This window comes from Mustela nivalis (assembly GCF_964662115.1).
Source record: "Mustela nivalis genome assembly, chromosome: 14".
Lineage (NCBI taxonomy): Eukaryota > Metazoa > Chordata > Mammalia > Carnivora > Mustelidae > Mustela > Mustela nivalis.
The window spans coordinates 286,213-302,371 of NC_139033.1; the positions used below are offsets into that span (position 1 = coordinate 286,213).

At 53.1% G+C, this 16,159-nt stretch overlaps 1 protein-coding gene across 7 annotated transcripts in view; it reads left to right on the top strand.

Annotated features, from left to right (window-relative positions):
- Positions 1–7,907, top strand: part of TRPV4 (transient receptor potential cation channel subfamily V member 4) — a 33,982-nt gene extending 26,075 nt beyond the window's left edge. For all 7 annotated transcript variants that reach the window (XM_082700029.1, XM_082700032.1, XM_082700033.1 and 4 more), the window contains 8 exons: positions 48–140; positions 582–655; positions 1,358–1,523; positions 1,778–1,844; positions 3,907–4,223; positions 5,201–5,328; positions 6,587–6,708; positions 7,181–7,907. In XM_082700029.1, the coding sequence (XP_082556155.1) occupies positions 48–140; positions 582–655; positions 1,358–1,523; positions 1,778–1,844; positions 3,907–4,223; positions 5,201–5,328; positions 6,587–6,708; positions 7,181–7,338 (1,125 nt within the window). In that variant the 3' untranslated portion in view covers positions 7,339–7,907. The remainder of the gene's footprint in view (positions 1–47; positions 141–581; positions 656–1,357; positions 1,524–1,777; positions 1,845–3,906; positions 4,224–5,200; positions 5,329–6,586; positions 6,709–7,180) is intronic.
- The last annotated feature ends 8,252 nt before the right edge of the window (positions 7,908–16,159 follow it).

Genomic DNA, 16,159 nt, shown 5'->3' on the forward strand with positions numbered 1-16,159 from the left:
AATGTTGGAGGGGCTGGGTGAGAACTTGTGTGCCATCTGCCCCCCAGCCCCCCTACCCGTACCACACCACTTTGGACTACCTGAGGCTGGCTGGTGAGATCGTCACACTCTTCACCGGGGTGCTGTTCTTCTTCACCAACGTGAGTGCCTGGCCCCTTGCAGCACCTGCCCTGCCCATCTTTCCTCCTTTCATTTCTCCCCTTCCATGCCCTTCTTCTGTCTTCTTCTCCAGGCCTATACCCTCCTTCTCTGCTTTTTCCTCTTTCCCCAACAGAAAAGAGCCCATCAGCTTGGGGCACCTAGGTGGCTCAGTCAATTAAGTGTCTGCCTTTGGCTCATGTCATGTTCTTGGGGTCCTGGGATGGAGCCTGCATCGGGCTCCCTGCTCAGCAGAGAGTCTGCCTCTCCCTCTGCCCCTCCCCCACTCTTCATATTCTTTCTCAAATAAATAAAATCTTACCAAAAAAAAAAGAGCCCATTATCTTGTCTCTGTACCACATTCTGCCTCCCTCTCTCTCCTCCCCTCCCCTCTGCATTCCTGCCAGCTCCACCCCTCTCACCTGCCTCCTCCCCTCTTCCAGATCAAAGACTTGTTCATGAAGAAATGCCCAGGAGTGAATTCTCTCTTCATTGATGGCTCCTTCCAGCTACTCTAGTGAGTCGAGGTCCCCAGGCTGTCAGATTCTGGGTGAGGAAGGTGGGATTGGGGTTGGGACTTCATCCAGATTTGGGGACAGGGGCGGGGGAGAGGTGACTCTATTCACCCAGCCCAGGCAATTTAGCACAAAGTTAGGACAAGACCAATGCCAAGCAATAGACTCTTCTGATTAAAGCAAGATACTGGTTGCTACAGAGCTATCACCACATACACGTTAGATAGAAGTAATGTAACCTCTTAGGCTGGTGATTGATTGCTAATGTCTGCTAGGAGTACCGTGTGAAGAATTCCGAGGCACCTTTGTGTTTGGTGGGAAAGAGTACTGCACTTGATTAATGATGTCTGCCTGGGGCATGGGATTAGTTGCTGCCTGGGTACTACATCTTTCCCCTTTTTCTTTTTCACTTATCCACAAAATCTCCTCTCAACACCACTTTTTCTAGCAATTTCAAAGGGCATTACTTTGGGATCCTGTAGGGCCTAAGGCCCATTGTACACATATTACTTGCCCGCTAATTGAGTGTTCTGGTCAATAGAATCCTGAAGAACCCAGTGAATCCACTTTGCTTCTCTTCTGGGGGGTCCAGAAGGCATCGGGATGGCCTGGCTCCCTGGAGGGCTTGGGGGCATGTCTCCCTCTCCGATGCCTCATTGTCCCCTCTCCCCTCTGGGCCCTCTCTTGGTCTCTGCTGCCTGTAGCTTCATCTACTCCGTGCTAGTGATTGTCTCTGCGGCCCTCTACCTGGCGGGAATTGAAGCCTACCTGGCTGTCATGGTCTTTGCCTTGGTCTTGGGCTGGATGAATGCCCTCTACTTTACCCGCGGGCTGAAGCTGACGGGAACCTATAGCATCATGATCCAGAAGGTAGGGGCCGTGGAACCTGATGGACTGTGTGTCCCTGGTGGGAGCCATGCACATGAAGTGTGCAGTTTATGTGTGTAGATAGTGCCCTTGGCCCTGAGGACATGGGGCTCTTTGGGGGCTGCAGGGAGGGTCTGGACATTGGTGGAGGTGGGAAGGGACAACGGTGGAGGTGGGAACACTTGGGATGGAGAAGTCAGAAAAATGAGAAACCACATGTCTCATGTTTGTCTCCATATTCCCACTGGGGTCTTTAGATCCTCTTCAAAGACCTTTTCCGCTTCCTGCTGGTCTACTTGCTCTTCATGATTGGCTATGCTTCAGGTGAGCTCTGGGGAGCCAGGTGATGTGGTGGGGGTGTCGCCAGGACCAGAAGGGCAGCCTGGTGTGTGGAGGACAATAACTAGCGCATGCGAGTTTCTCTCTGTGTGCCAGGCGCTGGGCTGAGTCCTCTTACGCCCCCGCCTCGTTAGTCCCCCTGATGGGTCTGTGAGGTCAGTGCTTTTATTGTCCCCTTTACAGGTGAGAAAACTGAGGCTTAGAAATGTTAAAAAACTTGCCCAAGTTCCAAAGCTAGAAAATGGTAGAGATGGCATAGTAGTGATTATTGTGAAAGGAGTCACGTGAACTTAGGGGCTTAAGACAGCCACTGTTTACTATTGCTCACAAATCTTTGGGTCAGCTGGGCAGTGGTGCTGACCTGGGCCAGGTTTGGCCCATCTCCAGAAGCTCCTGTGTCCGTGGCCAGCTGTGGTTTAGCTGCCGGCTGGCCAGTCTAGCAAGAATGGCCTCGGTGGGGGTGACCTCGCTCTCTTCCCTGTGGCCACCTGTCCTCCAGCTGGCTCAGGAGCATTCACATGCAGGTCTGAGGGTTCTGAGAATGTATGTGAAAGTGTTCAAGGTCACTGCCTGGCATCCCTTCTGCTTTACTCTGCTGGCCAATGCCAGTGACAGGCCAGCCTTGATTGAAGGGTCGGGAAATAGATTCTACCTCTTGATGGAAAGACCCGCAAAGTCAAATTGAAGGGGCATGGGTAGAAGGAAGGGTGAATTTGAATGTGCAATCTACCAGTGCAGGTCAATTCTGGCTGTCTCCACTATGCCTTCTCCATGATATCATGATGCCAGGATACCAGGGAACCTCAGTGGCACAAGCTGCGGGGGAAAGGTCAGGGATGGGGACGCTGACTGAGCCATTGGGTTGAGGAGATAGCGAGAGGCTACAGCTGCCCCTTCCCAGGGTTAGGACTGGGAAGAACTAGACAGAGTGCCGGGGGATCTTTAAGGTCAAGGGTCTAGCCCTACGGCGGTCTTAATTATGGAAACCAAGACAGGAGCTCAGGGGTTAAATTAGCAAATGAGTGGTCAGCTTGGTTGCAGGGCTTCTCCCAAGAGGGGACACTAGATTCCCTCCTCTGAGGCTGACCTATCACAAACATGACACATGGGCCTTTTGTGTCCATGGCCGACATTGCTAATGGATCATAGAGTGATTTATTTTTTCTTTCTGATAGGTCCAGATAAGGTCTTAGAATCCTTCTCAACACATGCATCAGCAGCCACTACACAACTTAACAGTGATAGCATATGGGTTGAAATGTGTTCACCGTAATTCCAGGATGAAGGTCCTAGGGGCTTGTATGCCCCACTGACTAAGGAGCTCAGCCTCCTTGTGCTACCCGCCTGGGATGGTGTGGGGACCCTTGTTGCTGCTGAACTGTGTTGAGAAGAATCCTGCAGCTTCATCTGGGCTCAGCGGGAAGGGATGTGCACCAGGATCAGTTTGAGATGTCTGGAGTAGGGGCAACGACCTTAGCAGTCACAGCCTCTAGAACAGTAGGGACCGGTACCAGCTTTCAGCTTGCCCTTCTCTGTGAGCTGGTGTGGACTGGGAAACAGGAGCGTGGCAGAGGGTGTGCCTCCAGGAATTCTGGCCTTCCAGACTCCTAAGACCTCTACCAGCAACAGGCTAGATTAGGGTTACCCACCCTTAGCCCTGTTGCCCCTTGGGGCCATATGATGCTCCATAGGGGCCCCTCCTGTGCATGGCGGGATGTCTAGCACCATCCCCTGGGGTCTCTCCCCGCCAGGTACCAGTAGCACTGGTTGTGCTCTCTCTGGTTGTGACAGCCAAACATTGCCAGACGTCCCCAAAAGGAAATGCGGCTCCTGGCTGAGAACTTGTGGACTAGATCCCAGGACCGTCTTCCTTGTTAGCAAGAGTCTGTGGAATGAGTCAAGGCTTTGGACCCTTATGCTGGGGGACCCCGGGCCAGTGCGCTCCCCTCACCAAGTCTCAGCTGTCGCCTCTGTCGAAGGGGCATGCTGCTTTCTACCCATCAGTGTGTGTCTTCACTCAGCGAATGTCATTCCGCCCCTCCCACAGCCCTGGTATCCCTTCTGAACCCATGTGCCAACATGAAGGTGTGCAGCGAGGACCACACCAACTGCACAGTGCCCACATACCCCTCGTGCCGTGACAGTGAGACATTCAGCACCTTCCTGCTGGACCTCTTCAAGCTCACCATCGGCATGGGCGACCTGGAGATGCTGAGCAGCACCAAATACCCAGTGGTCTTTATCATCCTGCTGGTCACTTACATCATCCTTACCTTCGTGCTGCTGCTCAACATGCTGATTGCCCTCATGGGTGAGACGGTGGGCCAGGTCTCCAAGGAGAGCAAGCACATCTGGAAGCTGCAGGTGATGCCTCAGGAGCCCCGCACCCTTCCTGAACAGGGGAGGCCTGATCCATGGCAGGCCCCTCCTTACCTTCTTTCCGCTTAGGGCCAACTCTGTTGTCTCCTTCTGCCTCGACTTCTCTGTCTGTAAAATGGACTTGTGGACGTTGGGGCTTGTTGGCACAGGGGTCTGCTGCCTTTGCTTTCCCCAAGTGCTCTATGCAATTCTAGAAAGCAATGGCCTTTGGATGTCACACCCTTCTCAGGCCACATACGGCTCACAAATGGGAGGTTCACAATAAACAGCACTAGCACGAGACCCAGGAATGCTGCAGCCCCTTTACGGAGCATTTCAAGGAAATGATTCAGTGAGAAGGAAAAAGAGAAAGCTCCAAGGTCATCCTCCCTGTTCTGGGTCTTGGGGAACGTCTGGCTGCTCTTAATCTTTATGCATACTGATAGCTTTCTTTCCTAGGCCTCAGTTTCTCCACAGGGTATAATTCATAAGAGGTAAAGTGGCAACCTGTGGGCTTGACCTTTAAAGATTTATGTTTTCTGCATTGCCAGATTTTTAAAAAAATTAATGCAAAATTTTAAAATGAAGAGATTTCTCGTAAAAGTCCAGACTTCTGGCCTTTCTGGAAAGCTGAAAGCCTGGCAGGGCAGGCCCACATTCCCTTCCGGCAGTGCCTGCAGGGATGAGAGGCAGCTGCCTGCTTCTACACAGGGCTTGCACTCCCTGGTTTGCCCCAGTCCCCACCCTTCCTTGGTGGTTCCCAGCACCAAGTGGTGACATCGTGCATGTGTCTTGGGGCTTGGGCTGCAGCCTTCCTGCCTCTGATGCTGCTTTGCCCATTTGTGCTTCTGGCAGGCCCTGTGGGCATCTGAATGTATGACCTTGCTTCCAGGGCATTCGGGATGAGCGTAATTTCTGCCACAAGGGCAGTAGGCGCTGGTGGGGGGAGGCTCACCAATAGCCTGCCCCTCTCCCCTGTGCAGTGGGCCACCACCATCCTGGACATCGAGCGCTCATTCCCTGTGTTCCTGAGGAAGGCCTTCCGCTCTGGTGAGATGGTGACTGTGGGCAAGAGCTCGGATGGCACCCCAGACCGCAGGTGGTGCTTCAGGTGAGCCAGGGCAGGCAGGAGAGTGGAGCTGAACCTTCTTGGTCAAGCCTCCTTACGTTTTCTACCCATTGCAACTTCCTGAGCCACTGAGGCCTGATGGGCCCAACTGCAGTTCAGTTCTACTGGGTGATCTCGGGCAAGGAGGTTTTCTTCCCAGCCTGGGTTTTTTCCACGGATGACGACACCACCCCCCGGGGTTAGCTGCATGGAATCAATAGAGTTGGGCTGTTGCCCAGATGCATAGGGAGTGCCCCCTTCTTAGGGGAACCTCTGGGTGAATCCTTTCTTTCAACATGACTCATTCTTCGTAAAGCGATTGCTGGCATAGAGTGCGACCATCACGCCTTGAGTCAGGCAGAGCCAGTTTCCTGGTCTGTGCATCAGACTGCACACTGGCACCCGCCTCTTAGGAAAGCCAGACAGTCCTATTCAGTTGGAACCCAAAGTTCCAATCCTGACCCTCTGATCGGTCAGCTTCGTGACCTTGTATGAACCGTGTAACAAGCCCAAGATTCCTCGTCTGTCTAAAGGGGAACAGTGAACGGATCTTCCTCACTGGATACTAACCTGTAGAAATGGCTCCAAATAGGGCAGTTGAATGAAAATGACAAAAAATAATTTTCCAAGAGGGAAATTAGATTGAGCCTGTTGGAGCCCAAGGGGCTGCCTGCTGCCTTTGCCAGGGCGTCCCATAAAGAGGAGGGAGAGAATGTCGAGAAGCAGGGTGTCCATTGCAGATGAATGGATAAGCAAAATGCGAAGCATCCTTAGGAAATATGATTCAGTAGTAAAATGGAGTACAGTCCTGATGCACACTCCAGAATGATGGACCTCGAAGATGTGATGCTGTGTGAAAAACAGCCACACACATAAGGCCATGCAGTGTAGGATTCCGTTTATACAAAATGTCCAGAATCAGCAAATCTATAGAGGCAGAAAGCAGAGCACAGCTTATGGGGAGGTGGGGTAGTGGGACTTATGGCTTAATGGGTCCAGATTTTCTGCTTGGGGTGATAGGAAATATTAGAAGTAGTGGGGATGGTGACCCAACATAGGGGGAATCTATTTAATCCCCTGAATTGTATACTTAAAAATGGTGAAAATGGCAAATTGTATGTCACGTGTATTTTACCAGAATTTTTAGGGAAAGTAGGAGGATGGGTTGGGGAGCTGGAGAAGGGAGGCTGCCTGGGGGCAGGGAAGGGCTTCAGTCGGTGTAGGGGACCCCCTGACTTTTCTGCCTGCTGTGGCCCACCAGGGTGGACGAGGTGAACTGGTCTCACTGGAACCAGAACTTGGGCATCATTAATGAGGACCCAGGCAAGAGTGAGAACTACCAGTACTACGGCTTCTCGCACACTGTGGGCCGCCTCCGGAGGGGTGAGTGCAGGGGGCTGGGGGGTTGGGTGGGGGAGATCCAGAGGTGCAGAGGGGGAACTGGGCCGTCCTCATACCCAATTTGCTTTGGGCAGTCCTGTCCTCTTTCGCAGACTCCCTGTTCACATCTGTAGAATGGGAGAGCCCAAGAGGTCGGCCGCTGAGCTGTTGCCTTTGCCACTCATGAACGCCTGGGGCACCTCCCTTCCCCTGCACTGGGGGCATGAGATGTGGGGATGCAGGCCCTCAGCCATTCTGACCCGGGCTTGAATTCTGGCTCTCCCGCTTGCCCCTGTGTGCTCCTGGGTTTGGAGGCTTGACCTCACGGAGCCCCGGTTTTGGCCTCTGTAAAATGGGGATGATAATCCTCCCCCTTTAGATCACCGTAGAGTGCCCGGGACACAGAAGGTGCTCAGCGCCTATGTGTGCCTTCTCCCCCCCGCCCTCATTCCTCCCTCCGCCGTGCTCACGACAGATCGCTGGTCCTCGGTGGTGCCGCGCGTGGTGGAGCTGAACAAGAACTCAAACCCAGATGAGGTGGTGGTGCCTCTGGACAACATGGGGAACCCCAGCTGCGACGGCCCCCAGCAGAGCTACCCCCCCAAGTGGAGAACTGATGACGCGCCCCTCTAGGGGCTGTGGGCGGGTCAGGGTCTCTGGCCTGCAGCCCAAGCCTGTCCCTCCACCCGCCTATTTCTATTCCACCTGCATTTCAGCGATGCCTCCGCAGGGCATCCCCCATGTGCTCCTTTGACCTCCAGAGGCGAGGGCTGGGCAGAGATGAAGGGGAGGCCCCAGGACCCTCTGGTCCCCAGCTCCTGCCCCCCCAGCTCCGCCTCCCCCACCTGCTGCCCCAGGGCATGTGGCTCCTGACTGCTGGTCTCACTCCCATGGAGTCACATAAGCCAAGGCCAGGGCCTCTCTGCCCACGGGGGCTCGGTCCCCTGCCTCTCCATTATTTATTTGCTCTGCTCTCAGGAAAGTGGTGTGACCTTCGTCCCCAAAGGGAACCTGGCCGAAGCCTCAGGACCCCATTCCAGGTCATTGCCAGCCAACCCCCAGCCCCAGCCTGGGGCCCGGGTGGCACAAAGCACCCTGTGGCTTTGTGATGGGGCTGGGCCCTTGCAGTGGGGCCGTGCCTTCAGTGTGTTCTGTAAAAGGGCTGGGGTTTGTCGGTGCCCAATAAATGTTCATTCACTGATGCTGGGGCTGGTAGGAATTCTGATGAGAGGAGTGGTAATGGCACAGGGATGAGAGCAGCGAGACGGGGGAGCTCAGAAATGCTGGTGGGGGCAGGGATGAGAATGAGGAGCGGTGGTGGTGATGGCCAGAGGCTGGACTCAGTGGCGTTTGGTGGTGTGAGCCTAGGAGACACGGGTGAGATTGGAAGGGAGGGAGAAGATGGAGTTGAAGGGAATGGGGAAAGAGTAAGGTTGGCTGGGTGAGGGAGTAATGCTGAGGGGCAGAGAAATGTTACTGGCAGGGAGAGAACACAGGGGTAGGGGGAGTCATGTTGGCAGGAAATAGTAACATTGGTAGGAGAGAGTAATGTTTGTGGGAAAGAGTAATACTGGAGGAGGAGAGTAATGTTGGTGCACCAGTAATATTGGTGAGGAGAGAGTAATGAAGAAGAGGAGTAATGTTAATGGGGAAGAGTAATGTTGGCATGGAAGAGGAGTGTTGGAGAGAAGAGGAATGTTAGTGGGAAAGAATAGTGGGGGACGGGCATAGTGGTGGGGGGAGAGTAATGTTGATGGGTGAGAGTAATGCTGGTGCAGATTAATGTTGGTAGGGGGAGAGTAATGCTGGTGGGTGGAGTAATGGTGGGAGGAGAGTAATATTGGTGGGAAGGGTACTGGTGGGGAGAGTAGTTTTGATATAAAGAGTAATATTGGTGGGAAGAGTAATGTTGGTGTGAGGACAGATGGTGAGAAAGGGTAATTGTTGGGGGAGAGTAATACTGGTGTGGAAGAGCAATGTTGGTGGGAAGAGTAATGTGGATAGGAAAGAGTAGTAATGGTGAGAATGAGTAATGTTGGGGAGAGTAATATTGATGGAAAGCGTATTCTTGGGGGAGAGTGGTGTTGGGGGGAGAGTAATGCAGGTGGGAAGAGTAATGGTGAGGAAAAGTAAAGTTGGTAGGAAGAAAGTAATGCTGGTGTGGCTTCATGTCAGTGGGAAGAGTAATATTGGTGAGCATGAGTAATGTTGGGGAGAGTAATATTGATGGAAAGGGTATTACTGGGGGGGAAGGGTATTTTTCGGGGGAGAGTATTATTATTCCCCTGCAGGTGGGAAGAATAATGTTGATGGTAGGAAAGTAATGCTGGTGCAGATTAATATTGGTGGTGAGAGTAAAGCTCGTGGGTGGATTCACAGTGGGAAGAGAGGAATATTGGTGAAAAGAGTAATATTGGTGGGGAAGGATAATGTTGGTGGGAGGAGAGTAATGCACATGGGCAGAGTAATATTGGCTGGAAGGGTAACGTTGGTGTGAGGACAGTAATGGTGGTGGTTCTCCTTGTGTCTCTTTTTAGGAGAGCAGAAACCTGTCCCTGAATGACCTCCCCTCTTCTGTTATTGGCCAGAATAGTGTCCCGTGTCTCCTGCTTCAGCCAATCAGCAGGCAGGAAGCCACAAAGTCCTAAAGCCCACAGGCACATGGAGAAAGGTAGTTTCTCCTGCCAGGAATCCATACTGACTGGGCCCGCTAGCAGTGGCTGCAAGCCTTTTCCCAGATGCCCACCCTCCACCCCAATGGCTCTCCAATACCTGCTAATCTCTCAGGACCCCCGAGAGGCCGAGCTGCCGGGGATGGCATGGGCTTCCCCCAGACCACAGGGCCTGGAATGGGGGCACTTCCCGAGGAAAGCTGCAGCATGGGTACCTATGCCAGACTGGGTCGGTGCCCCCCCTTCCCCTCTCCTCCCTCTGCCTTTGCATTTGCAAGATAGCCCTATGGTGTTCTCCCACTGTGCACAAAGCAGAATTTTGCATCCCTGGCTTGACTGTGAGTTTTGTTTTAATCGGCGGACATGCTTGGTCGAGGCTCCCCGAAAGGAGGCTACGAGATCCGTGGAGTGCAGCAAGCCCGGGTGACCACAGAGGAACCCAAAGATGCATGAGAAGGAATTGTTCTCCCATGCCGATGAGTTTTTGCGGTAGTTACTTTTTTTTTTTTAAGGGCAGGCATCACTTTTGCAGCAACAGCTAATGATTGCAGAATGTCCACTGCCCCCCATGTTTCGGATGAGGAAGCCAGAGCTCAGAGAAGTGAAGACTTTTGCCCAGGGCACCTGGCTGGGAAGTTGAACGCCCACATTCTGCCCTCAGAGCCCATCCTGGAGAGAATGCACTCTGACCCCTGACAGGTGACCGGTGACAAGGCCAGATCCCTCCTTTGCTCTGAAGCCCCTGGCTGTTGCCTGCCACTTTCGCTCAGCCCCTGAGACTGTCAGCTCCTGTTTAGAACCCTCTCTCTTTGAACATATCCCTAACTTTATTCCAACCCAGATTTCTTATTATGTGCGTGTATGTGTATTTAATAATGATAAAGCACTTATATGTCATATTTGACAGGAGGGCTTTTTCATCTCAACTTTAAAGCACTACTGGGAAATAATTAGTGCTACTAGAGTCAAAAACAATGGGACCCCATCAGAAAAGACAGTTTCAGAAACTCTCAGATCTTAATTGAACAATTACCGCTTATGCCTATGAATACTTCATTATTACATGCCCTGTTATTATTAGCTGTTATTATTGTTTTAGATGAATGCTGGGGAATTTTTAAAAATCAAAAGTCATTTTCAACCACACTGTTCATCTCCCCGGAATGCATACTCCTGACATTTCCGAATATAATAACGTTGTAGCCGGCAGTCTCCACACCTCGCCCGGAAGACATGGGTTCTGATCATCATTTCAGTTGTTTGGACGGAGCTGGTAAAGACTCCGGGCCTCTCTTCATACTGTTATTAATTGTTGACTCCCTGGCAAAAGCGTTGGTGTGAGAATCAAGCACCCCTTACCTTTTCATTTTTAGGAGCACAAAGCCATCGGGACAATGGGGGAGATCTTCGTTCACCCCAGGCTCATGAGATGAAGCAAAAGGAGGGATGATGGTTGCGGCAGAGGACAGGATGGAAAGGGCACTGGCTGCAGAGACCCAAGCCCAGAGAAGGCAGGCGAGCTGGGCATCTTCTCTTCTTGGAGGGAACCATAGGGGAGGAAGCAGGTGATCATGTGCTGGTAGGCACTGTACTCAGTGTTTGGTGTTCACGTCTCAGGAGCCATGTGTGGGAACAGGAGGACAGGTGTTGGATGTCCCTCCAGAAACCATGTCCCCCTTCCTTCTTCGCAGCACTTGTTTTGTTCAGAGTTCTCCACTCTGCTCCACAGTCAGGAGCTTCCCTATGCCAACCACTGTGAGTCTATTTCCCTTACTAGGGATTGGTTGGGGAATTGCCACATGAACCTATGGCTTCTGACCTATGAGACAAAAGCAGAAGTCTGCTGAAGGAGGGGGGTCCTGGGAAAATAAGAGAAATCTAGGAAGATGCTGTCTTTGCTGGGCAGTCGGGTTTGTGATGTGATGCCTAGAACTGCAGCAGCCATTTTGTGACCATGAAAGGGTTGGGTAGAATAGAAAGTGGAAAGAGATCTTTGATGATACATTGAGCTGCTGAATTAACCAACCCTGGGGCCACCCTATCTCTCTACCTTAGGGCTTCTTATGATTGTTGGAGATAATTTTTCTTTCTCATTTAAACCAGCAAGTCAGGGTTTCCTGATACCTTGCCCAATTCCTGCAGATACAAGAATATGTTTTGATTCCTATTTTACAGATGAGGAAAGTGAGCCCCAATGAAGTAAACACACTTGCCTAAGTGTGTCCTATACACAGCCTAGATGTGGTGGAGTCAGGATTTGCCCCCTCTGTCTTCGGAGGAGAACCCTTCTAGGGATTTGTAGGATTGTCTTTACATGGGGTTTTGGCCTTTCTAAAGCATGTGGTCATCATTTCTCCACTGTAACAGCCTGTAATGGGTTCCAATAGGTGAGGATAGGGGAGGTTGGATGGAACTGGGAATGGAACCCAGGTACCCAGATTCCAGCAGACAGCCTTCTCAGCATCTCCAGGTGCTCTGTGACATCAGAGAGTCTCGCTTGTTCTTACCCTCTACCCCCCCCCTCCTTTTGGGATGCAGCCATGGAATCCCACCGATCAGCCTTTGGTCTGTGCAGGGTGGGACGGCTGATCCTCGAGTTTGGCCACCAGGGGCCGCTGTAGTCATACCCAGTGGCCTGCTCAGCAGAGGTCCGAGGGAACCTAGAACCAGCCAACTTGGTCAGAAGAGCCCCTCACTGAGCTGTCCAATAGGAGCACCCTGAGGCTCTGAGTTCAGGAATTCCCTCACCTCCCAACAAGGAGAGAAGGCAGCCCAGATCTGCCCCTGGACAGTCTAGAACCTAGTTGCTGTGTGCCCTCAGGCAAGTTGCCTTCCCTCTCTGAACCTCACTTTCAAAATCGGGGTACACCCCCACTTGTCAAAGGAGGGATTCCTTCCCTTTCCTTGCGGGTCTCTTCTCTCCTTTGGGCCTAGCACAACACAGTGAACAAAGACCAGTTAGGATGTGGTGGCCCCAGAACTGAGGCCCAATGACTCCAGGTCAGGGTTGGAGTCCAATCTTGCTCCACCAACTGGGGAAACTGAGGGCCACACATCACCAGAGAGAAGGAGCTTACTCAGTTTCCCTAACTGCAACACAAGAGGTAGGACTCTATATTTCCTGAAGTATTGTTCCTTGGGATGTTAATGGATAGAAACAAAAACTTAGGTGATCAAAAATATTAGGGAAATGCTGGGTTAAAGCTAAAAGGGTACCTTGCCTGAAGGACTTTTCAGAGCCTTTAATATGCTAATATTTGTGCAGCTCTAAGGTGGGGGAAGGGGGATGCATCTATTTCTTTAATTCTTTTAACCTAGAAACCCATTTTCCAAGGTGAAAGCATCTGGACCAGGTGATGACAGAAGTAACACGCCTAAATTTGGGGGCATTTTCTCCCGAGGAGGCTCTGTCCTCTAGGGAACCTGACCACCTGTTTCCAACATTCAACCCCTGGTGGTTGTAATGTGCTTGCTCTTTGCAGTGGAAAAAGAGGCAGCTCAAAGAGGGGTGGTCACTTGCCAAAGACTGGGTGCTCATGAGGGAACCAGGTCTGTCCGATCCTCAGCCCCTAGGCCCCACTGCCCTGGGACTGCCTCGGGACTCATTTGCCCTATCATCCTGATCACATGTCACCTGTGGACATCCCAGGTCTTCAGAGGCCACCACCTCCTCTGATAGATTTGGAATCGAGGCTCAGGCCACACAAGTCCACCCAGGGTCACATATGGCATCAAGGAGGGCCACTTTTTCTGCCCCCTCCCCTCCCACTACCACTCTTAGGGAGCTGGCCCATGGTGGTGATTTAAATATAAATCCATGCGGCACCTGGGTGGCTCATTTGGTTAAGCATCTGCCTTCAGTTTGGGTCATGATCCCCAGGTCCTGGGATAGAGCCCCATGTTTGGCTCTCTGCTCAGTGGGGAGTCTGCTTTTCCCTCTGACCGTCCCCCCACCCCCCACCCCTCCCAGACACTCTCTCAAATGATAAAATCTTAAAAAAAAAAAAAAAAGAAAGAAAGAAAGAAAGAAAAATCCTCTGACCATCGGTCCTCCTAGCTGGGCCACACCTTCCAGGCCTGAGCAGGGGCAGGTGGGGTCCCCGAGGGCCCTTGAAGGCCACCTGGATTGCACAGTGGGTGAGGCAGTGGGAAGCGTGCATGTGAAACGCACGCTGGCGGCGCCCCTCTGGAAGCCCCAGTGTAGATTCCAAGCTGAAGTCTCTGGCTATTGCCAGGCAAGGTCAGGGGTTGACCTTGTCTGCTTCCCCTGTCCAGGAGTGGGGAGGTGCACAGGAAGGCCGGCCAACACCAGTCGGGAAAGCACAGAGCTATCCTGGAAAGGTGAGTGTTCCTTGCGGCGGCTCCACTCCTGTACTTGCTCAAGCTTTCATGCCCCTCTGGGGCTGCTCTGATGTCAGTGTGAGATGGGGTGATGCTCTCCTAGCAGTTGTTAATGACAATAGGCGTCACATAGTGGTGGTTATGTGCCAGCCATATGTGGCGACCACCTCGGACACTAAGGGGCGTGAGCGCAAGACCGCTAAAGGGAGAGGAGCCCAGTGTCACCCCAGAAGACCTAGAGGAAGGCTTGCAGCTCTGCCTGAGGTGGGGGTCAGACAGATGGCAGATTCACCCACTCTGAGCCTTCACCCAGCATGAAGTCCTGCCCCCGGGAGTGCAGGACCCAAGGCTGGACCGAGGCACTGGAGCGAATTGGCCATATTTGGGGTGTGGTGGTGGTTCTATGTTCTCTGCAAAGTGCAGCCCACTCCAGGGGCAGGCTTGGAGTCAGATAGGCCTGGGTTCTGTCCCAGCTGCTTCTCCATTCTGCACCCTCGGCTGACCTTGGGCAAAGTGATTGGCCTTCCAGGGGCCTCACTCACCCCATCTCTGCTATGGAGACATGCATCTATGTCATGTTGCATAATCTATAGGGGACTAGATACCATTTAGCACCAAGATACCATTTAGGACCCGTCTGCTAGCAGTGACCGTGGGCATTATAGCATTGATGGTGATGTCATCATCACCTGCCTTGCCCCTCCAATGTGGCAGGTAGTCCAAGGTGATTATGTGAATGGAATGCAGGGGTGCTGCACGCTGGAGGGTTCATTGAGATAAGCCAGCCCTGCTCCCAGGAAGGAGCCCGGCCAAGGAACCTGGGAGCCAGTGGTGCTAGAATCTCAGCCAGACTGTCTGTGCCATGCACTCCCACTGCACTGTGTGTAGACCCACAGATTCTGCCCATTGAGGGCGAGGTTTTCCCAGATCAGAGGCAGGTCCGTCCTCAGCCCACATCTCCAGATGGGGGACCTGGCCTAGTTAGAGGGGTGGCTCCAGTCGTGCCTCCTTGCTCTCCCCTGATGCCCCAGTGTGGGTGGGCCCCTGGGAACAGCCAAGCCACAGGCCACCATCCAGCCCTAAACCTGGCTCTAGACCCCAAGTTCTTGCCCTGTGCTTTTGTGCCCTTGAATTCCCTGTCTGGGTTATGGTCATTCCAAGTAGCAAAGCCAGGATTCCAACCTGCTTCTAGTTCAGGCCAGAGGCTGGGCCTCCCAGGCTGCCTGCCTCCTGGGTTCCCCCGGGGTGCTGTGAGGCCGCAGGTGGGCTTCGGCTCCATGTGAGGGGAGGGGCTGCTGGAGTGTCTGGAGGCGGCCTGAGCCACGGTGTGGGACATGATGCCGGAACCCGGCTTCTTTTTACCGTCCTTGCAGCTGTTCTCATGTTCTGTGTTCTCATCTGTAAAACGGGGATGATTTTGTCACATACCTGATGGCGCTGTTGTGAGTTTTGGGAGATCAGTGAAGCTCAGTCAGCTGCCGCTTACATACCATTTATGGTCACCCCTAGAGGCCTTCTGTATAGCTGGTCACCCAGCACGACCCCTGGACTGCTCCCCCAGGGTGTGTGGGGTGCTACACTTGGTTCACTGACCCAGTTGCGAAGGGCTTGGTGCCGTCCTGGCACCCACGTAGGGCTGTGTGCATAGCAGGGGAGGCCTGCATCAAACTGGGGGCTCTCCAGTTCCCGCCCCAGGCCAGACGGCAGGCTCCCCCATGCCTGGGCAATTAAGGCGGAGACAGGATGTAAAGAAGAGTCCAAACCATGGGGTTCAAAGCCCACACTTGCTGTGTGACCTTAGGCAGGTCACTTCACATCTGAGCCTCGGTTTCTTCCTCTCAAACACCTACTACATTGCAAGGATGTGGTGAGGCTCCAGGGACATACAGTGTGTATGAAAAGGCCCAGCACAAATGGACTGCTGATAAACATAAAGTACCTTGGGTGGTCTCCTGCAGATGCCCTGCCCCCGACCCGGCACATGGGCCCAGGTGGGTGTGTGCTGGGGCTGCCCAGCCTCTTTGGCCTGCTCGCAGTCACACTGCCCCCCTCCCCAAGGAGGCTTGGAGAGTGTTGGGGACAAAGGAGAAGCTGGGAAGGAATGTAGTGCGACCATCCCCAGACCATTCTGGGAATGAGCCACCGGGCCCGGGTTTGGTCCTGCCTCAGCCACGCTACAGACTGATCGCTGGCCTTGGCCCAGTGGCCTTTAGCCTGGGTGCTGGCATGTGAACAGGGTACATGACAGCGTCCCCCTCTCAAGAGCTAGAAAAGTAAGTGACCCACGGAATGCCTGGTGCAGTGGGCACCCCTGGCCCACTTCCTCAGGGCTCTGTGCTGGGTCGGCTGGGGAGGAGATGGCCCCGTTCTACTCCTAAGGGAGGGAAGGCAGAAAGAACAAAACAGGAGCTACAGAACAATTCCACAGCTGAGACACCATC